Raw genomic sequence first — 6,683 nt, 5'->3', positions numbered from 1 at the left:
TATATATATATATATATTTTTAATAACGTTTACAAAATCACACATGCGCGCGCGTACGAGTCTATGAACAGATTGTGGCGTAACAGTATACTGTGTATATATTAATGCGCGATACTGAAGAACAGTCCGAAACAAAGCTATAATTGAAACTCGCGAATCATAAGAATTTTGTCTAGAATAAATTGTAAATTGTGATGATTAAGCTCGAGTGATTGTGATATGCATCCTTTATCCTCATCTATTATATACACGCCCAATCCGACTAACCAGCTTCTTTTCTTATAATTTTATCAAGAACACAGTACTGCGAGAAACAAGTGCAAGTGTATCTACCATGATTACAACCAACCAATCAATCACCCACCCATCTACCTACCTTACCGTTGAATACACACTCTCATCTATTGTTCGACACGTCCGAAAGATCCAAATTGCTGGCAACGTCGGTATATCCTCCGTATATCCTGGCTCGTATATCGAGATTTTGTTCCTATCGATCGCTCCGAGATTCCAATTATTTGAGATATCCTAAAAGATGACCATTTTTTAAATTTTTATTCGTGTAAACGGTTAGTAGCGAGCGTATCGAAGTGAACGAGTCTCGACGCGTAGTACTGTGTCTTGAATTTCATTTATGATTTGCTGGCATACAGCCGTGCCATCATCACCACCACCATCACCACTACCACCACAACTACTACTACTATTGCTACTACTACTACTACTACTACTACTACCACATCCGAACCTGTGATACGAACAACCGTATCGGTTCCTCCGACGCTGGTAGTCTCCGAATCGACGAACCGAGACTACAGGGTGAATCAGCAACCATTGCAACGCTCGCAAACCGGAGGATTGGAATGCGTGCAACCACGTACCCCCAGTCCAACAAAGAGTAGGCTAAACTTCCTGGAAGGATTTAAGAATACTCTACGTACACGCTCGCCGATTCGCAACAATTCCATCCCGGTGAGCCACACAATCCTGATTAACATGTTTTTAAATTTTAATTGATAAATACACACACATTATTATTCGTATCAATTGGAATTCTTGATGATTGCAGCAAAGGGGCTCTTCCTCTTCTTCTTGATGCCTGTCACTATCTACCGCTATCTATTGCATTATCTTCTGTTGGCGCAACGATTGTTATATACTTGTATCATTAAAAAACTCTATCGACTATCGAATGATCCATGAACGTCATACGCTATTACATATATTCTCTTAACTTGTGTAATGAAACCTCACACACTGACGTAAAGCAAATGTTACACGTACATACCTACGAGGGAGATAATCGCTAGAAAGATGGAAAGAAATTCCAAAATTTCTTGTAACGAATTACTTTTGATTCTGCAAACTCCATTGTCTCTTCTAACGTCTTGTTCACCATACACACGCGTGCGCGCTATAATATGTATTATACTCTACACTGCTGATTTTTTTACCACCGTTACCATCAAACATTACTGCTATCTATAACAATCTATATTCTACCGCTGCTACTCTATACTGCTGATTCTAAAACCAATGCTACTACTATGCTGTTATTTTCTTCTCTACTGGGATCGCTACTATCATCATATTACCACTACCATCGTTGCATTACGATACTGGAAGCTCTTCTTGGGTCAAATCTTCTGTCGCATTCAAAGTGAATACAAAATACGGGGCAAGCTGCATGAAAGATACGCTTAACAACATGAAGAAAGTTCGAGAAGACTCTTGTAACAAAGGAACTTCCTTAGGTCGTTCCAGGTGCACGCGTAAGATTGGCTGCGGATTGGGGAAAGTTACATGCCGGAGACGAACTTGTTATCTCCCACTTGGACGGTCCGGGCTTAGTGGTGTCCCCTGTCAATACCAGAGACGAGTTGTGGATCCCGGCGAGTCTTATTCCGAACTCGGCAATCAGCCGATCGTGGTCGTTTCGACCACGGAAGATTGATCTCGCAAGATGCCACGTCACCGATCCCCGGGAATTAACGACGACAACAATAACGTACCCCGAAGACAAAAGGCCAATTATCCTGAATAGTCCGACATCGATGATTCGCGCGACCGTTGGTGAAGTCGTTAGACTGTCCATTGAGACGCACAACGCGGATAATGCGACTGTCGCCTGGAGGAAGGAGGGCGAGAATCAATATATAAGAGAGAATGATCGATATCAGTTCCAACGAAGCGCGGGCTTTGTATACTTACAAATCAATGGTTGCCGAACTTCAGACTCCGGGATATATCACTGTCATCTAATAAGTGAAACAGACTCTTCCTCCGCTGGAATTTCTCTCTACATCGTAGGTATGTCTGATGAAATATCCCAATGTAATATAACAAGTATTTTAGATGTATCGTTAAATCCTGATTGTGTGTTTCAGGCGGAAAGAGTAGCACTTCCGCACGTGTTTTAGCATGCTCAAAGGTGGAGATCGATTGGGACAGGCAAGAGATCAGTGGTGGGTCGTGTAATATAGAATGCAGAATTTTACCATCGCAACAATGGGTGGCGATATCGAAACAAGTTAACGAGCCACCTGTTTTACTGAATGTGTCAACGGATGCTTCATATAGTTTTCGAGTGGCGGATGACGATGGGAGAACGACTTCACCATCGATCGTAGTGACCCTATCGCGATCAGACGTCGGTGGTGGCACGGAATGGGAAGCCAAGCAGTTTATTAGCAGGTATTTGGAGCTAGACGAACTGGGTAATGGTAGATTTGGCACAGTTCGCCGTGCCAGGGATAAAGGCACCGGTCAAGAGGTGGCACTCAAGCAAATTCCACGACACAAGCAATCGAGATTACTGACGCGCGCGGAATACGACGTGCTGGCTTCCACTCATCACGCTAACATTGTCAGAGCGTTCGCATTGTTCGAGAACGCGCCTCGATCTGGAGTCGACACCATTGTCTTGGAACTGTAAATATTCACAACAAAAGCATTTTGATAACATAGCCATCTTTGTTATCACAGTATTAAGCAGTATTAAACAGTGTTTTCCTCCCTGTAGGGTCAGAGGTCCAACGTTGTTTGCACATTTGAGTGAAAAAACGGAATACACCGAGGCAATGGCGACACGATACACTTATCAGCTGTTATCCGCATTGCATTGGTTACACTGTCGCAGCTGGGCGCATCTGGATATAAAACCGGAGAACATTCTGATTGATCATGAGATGGACCAGGTGAAGGTAATAGATCTGGGCGAAGCAGTTAGAGCTCCCATTGACGAAATTGTGCCGCCCCCTGCCGATTTGGAATTTGCAGCACCGGAGTCGGTACTAGGTAGACCGACCGGCACTTACACGGATATGTGGGCCGTCGGAGTTTTTATTTATGTTTTGCTAAGGTATTCTCCTGAAATTGCTTATTTATTTGAATTTTGAATTATTTCTTTTTATACTGCACTGTCCGTGCCTCATCTTTTGAATATCACAGTGGATTGTCGCCTTTTTTGGACGACTCCGTCGAGGAAACCACCGCCAACATTCTTAAGTGCGATTTCTGTTTTCCCGACGAATATTTCAAGATTATATCCAGCGATGCAAAGGAACTCCTCAAGAGAATGTTATGCCTGCGTGGTGAGGATCGAATGAACACAGAAACCTGCCTTGGTTCGCCATGGTTAAAAGTAATATAAAATCATACTTGATTGTTCCCTAAAATAATAATTTATCATTTTATGGTGTCAATTCTTCGATATTGCGTTGAAATTTAATAAAACGTTTGTCCATTTTTTAAAATTAGATATCAACTGGTGCTACCATACCGTCCACTAGAATGGTCGCATTTATAGAACGTCGTGCACACTGTTTTAAACTGCATCAAGACCATAATGACAGTTTTCATTCCTAAGATCAACAATGCAGTAAGCATGTTACTTAAAATACATGACAAATTTACATATGTAAATAGCAAAATATACTTAAATGTTTAATTGTTGATATCTTCATTAAAAATTCCGATATATTGATTAAAACTGTTTTCTTTCCTCCCCTTATTTCATGAAATTCTCTTTTTATATTTCCATTTTAAATATTCGTCAGCGATTGAATCGATAATGAAAATGTTTCAATGACATTTTACTCCTATTTGAGTATTTAGAACATTTTTATTGTTTTTAAATGTTACGAAAAACAAAAGTTTTAATACAAAATATTGTTTCGAATGAACAAATATGATAAAAAGTTTGATATTTGTTTAGGCTGTGTTCCAAAATTTACTGCCAGTACTGAAAATCTATAAATCATGTGACGTGAATTATAGATTTTCAGTACTGGCAGTAAATTTTATAACAAAGACTTAGGGGCTCTACACAATAAAAGGAACAGGGAACAGAACAGAGAATTTCAATCTATCGGAAACTATTCCACAATACATGATTTCTGACAGATTGCAATTCTTATTCTTTGTTCTCTCCTTTTATTATATAGAGCTAAGGCTTTATTATAAAATTTACTTAGCCCCTTATAGTGTTTTCGGCCCAATAGGATTTGTACAAACTTGGGTTGGCAAATGCTTCGCTATTGGTTGACGTTACACGCTTTACCAATAGAAAAAGACGGAACATCATTACTTCAACACAGGTTTGTGCGAACTTGTCGGGCCGAAAACGCCATTAAAAAAAATGTACTTGTGCCTTGTTCAAACCATGATGTAAAAAGATAGGTGTACTATTCCCATGGATGCGCAATCGTCTAAAGAGTCAATCAGAAATTGCCCAGGACGTCAGAATTCAATATGACTGCAAAGTGATACACTGCAACTGCTGTACATTTGCTCCACTTCGCTTTCCTTTTCGAGGAAAATTTTACTCGAAATATATAGTACACGTAACGTATACTATGGCATATAGAATAAAATCTTCCTCGGAGAGGAAGTTTTGTAATGTAGCCTAGGTAACTATAGGAACCGCTCAAACCATGCCGCTTGCTTCTTTTTTCCTCTATTACATGTAGCGCGATAAGCGGCACGGGCCAGTGGTAAATTTACATTACTAAGCACTTTTTAATAGAATTAATTGATTTAAATGCAATTACTACGTAAATTCATTGAAATAATAAGAATTGATAAAATGTGCATAGAAATAAATTAATGTATTTAAAAAAATTCATATTAAAGTTTATTTATCACTAACTCGTGCCGCTTCCCGCGCTACATGTAATAGAGGAGAAAAAAGCAACCGGCACAGTTTGCGTGGTTCCTATGTATAGTTATTTAGGTTACGTTCCAAAACTTCCTTCCGAGAATTTTACTCGAAATATATAGTACACGTAACGTATATTATAGCATATAGAGTAAAATCTTTCTCGAAAAGGAAGTTTTGAAACGTAGTCTTAATTAGTTATTATATCGCGTACGGCGTACCGCGTATCGCGCTACATGTAATCGCACCCTAAGGGTAGCAAAGAGAAAGTAACAAACTCACATTACTATACACTGCTATTGCACATTACTATGTATACTTTTTAATGGAATTAATTGATTTAAACGCAATTATTAAATAAATCTGTTAAAAAAATAATATCGATAAAGTGTATATAAAAATAAGTTAATATATTTAAAAAAATTTATACAAATGTTAGTTTATCATTAGCCCGTGCCGCAAATCGCTCTATGTAATATCAGCGAAAGAAATAGGCGGAACGTAGTACGGGGTTTCCTAGTTGTCTAGTTAGTTACTATGAGTTACTGTACCGCGTATCGCATATCGCGCTCCATGTAATCGCACCCTTTTTTTTTTATTTGCGTAGGAGGAGAAAAAATCTTCGCAGCGCCCTCTCCCGAGGGGGACGCAAGGGATACCCATCGGAGGGGGGAAGAGGCCCAGCGGCCCGCACCACTGGGTGTGCCGGATTCGAGGATACACCGGAACGGCCGCCTACCGACTAAAAAACTCCCCCTGGTCCAAGCAATACCTCAAGGCATAAGTGGGAGCACTCCGGAACCGCCTACAGGCATTACGTCAGGGTGCCCCCGAAATGCTCGTGGGATGGCTCCCACCGCACATGCGGGAACGCCTATTTATATAACTAAAACGCTAAATATTAGGTGTAGTAAAAAGAAATCTATTATTTTTCCAATAGATGGCTTTAGTAATCTGTATCTCGCATTGTATAAGTGCGATCAGTTACGCCAAATGGCGTTAGAAAGATAAGATTTCGTACTAAAAAAACTTCTCAGACAGTTTTGTGATTGCTTGAGTCAGTATTGTTTGAGCGCGTGTCAAAGATGGACACCAACAAAGAGAAAATACGCCATATTTTACAGTTTTTCTTCGATAAAGGCGAAAACGCAAGCCAGGCGGCTGAAAATGTGAATAGTGTTTCTGGTCCTGATACTGTAACAGTCAATATCACGCAATTTTGGTTTCGTCGATTCCGTTCCGGTAATTTTGATGTCAAAGATGCATCACGCTCTGGAAGGCCAATTGTCGAAAATGTCGATAAAATAATGGAAATCGTCGAGTCCGACCGTCATGTAAGCACTGTTTCGATTGCCCAGGAGCTAAACATTGCACAAAAACCGTTCGGAACTATTTAAATAAGGCTGGATACAAAAAGAAGCTTGATGTATGGGTGTTACACGAGTTAACGCAAAAAAATCTCATGGACCGAATTTCCATCTGCGAATCGCTGCTGAATCGCAACAAAATCGACCCATTTCTGAAG

At 40.1% G+C, this 6,683-nt stretch overlaps 1 protein-coding gene across 12 annotated transcripts in view; it reads left to right on the top strand.

The window, feature by feature from the left end:
* LOC108752104 (triple functional domain protein) overlaps positions 1-3,936 on the top strand; it is a 29,490-nt gene extending 25,554 nt beyond the window's left edge. For 6 of the 12 annotated variants that reach the window (XM_018492727.1, XM_018492724.1, XM_018492723.1 and 3 more), the window contains 6 exons: positions 654-972; positions 1,755-2,310; positions 2,388-2,931; positions 3,023-3,361; positions 3,451-3,643; positions 3,760-3,936. In XM_018492727.1, coding sequence (XP_018348229.1) covers positions 654-972; positions 1,755-2,310; positions 2,388-2,931; positions 3,023-3,361; positions 3,451-3,643; positions 3,760-3,867 — 2,059 coding nt within the window. In that variant the 3' untranslated portion in view covers positions 3,868-3,936. The other 6 variants (XM_018492726.1, XM_018492725.1, XM_018492729.1 and 3 more) reach the window with 6 other exon arrangements.
* The last annotated feature ends 2,747 nt before the right edge of the window (positions 3,937-6,683 follow it).

The sequence above is a fragment of the Trachymyrmex septentrionalis genome, unplaced genomic scaffold, assembly GCF_001594115.1.
Source record: "Trachymyrmex septentrionalis isolate Tsep2-gDNA-1 unplaced genomic scaffold, Tsep1.0 scaffold54, whole genome shotgun sequence".
NCBI lineage: Eukaryota > Metazoa > Arthropoda > Insecta > Hymenoptera > Formicidae > Trachymyrmex > Trachymyrmex septentrionalis.
The sequence above is the reverse complement of the archived record's forward strand: the minus strand, read 5'-3'. Positions and strand labels throughout refer to the sequence as shown.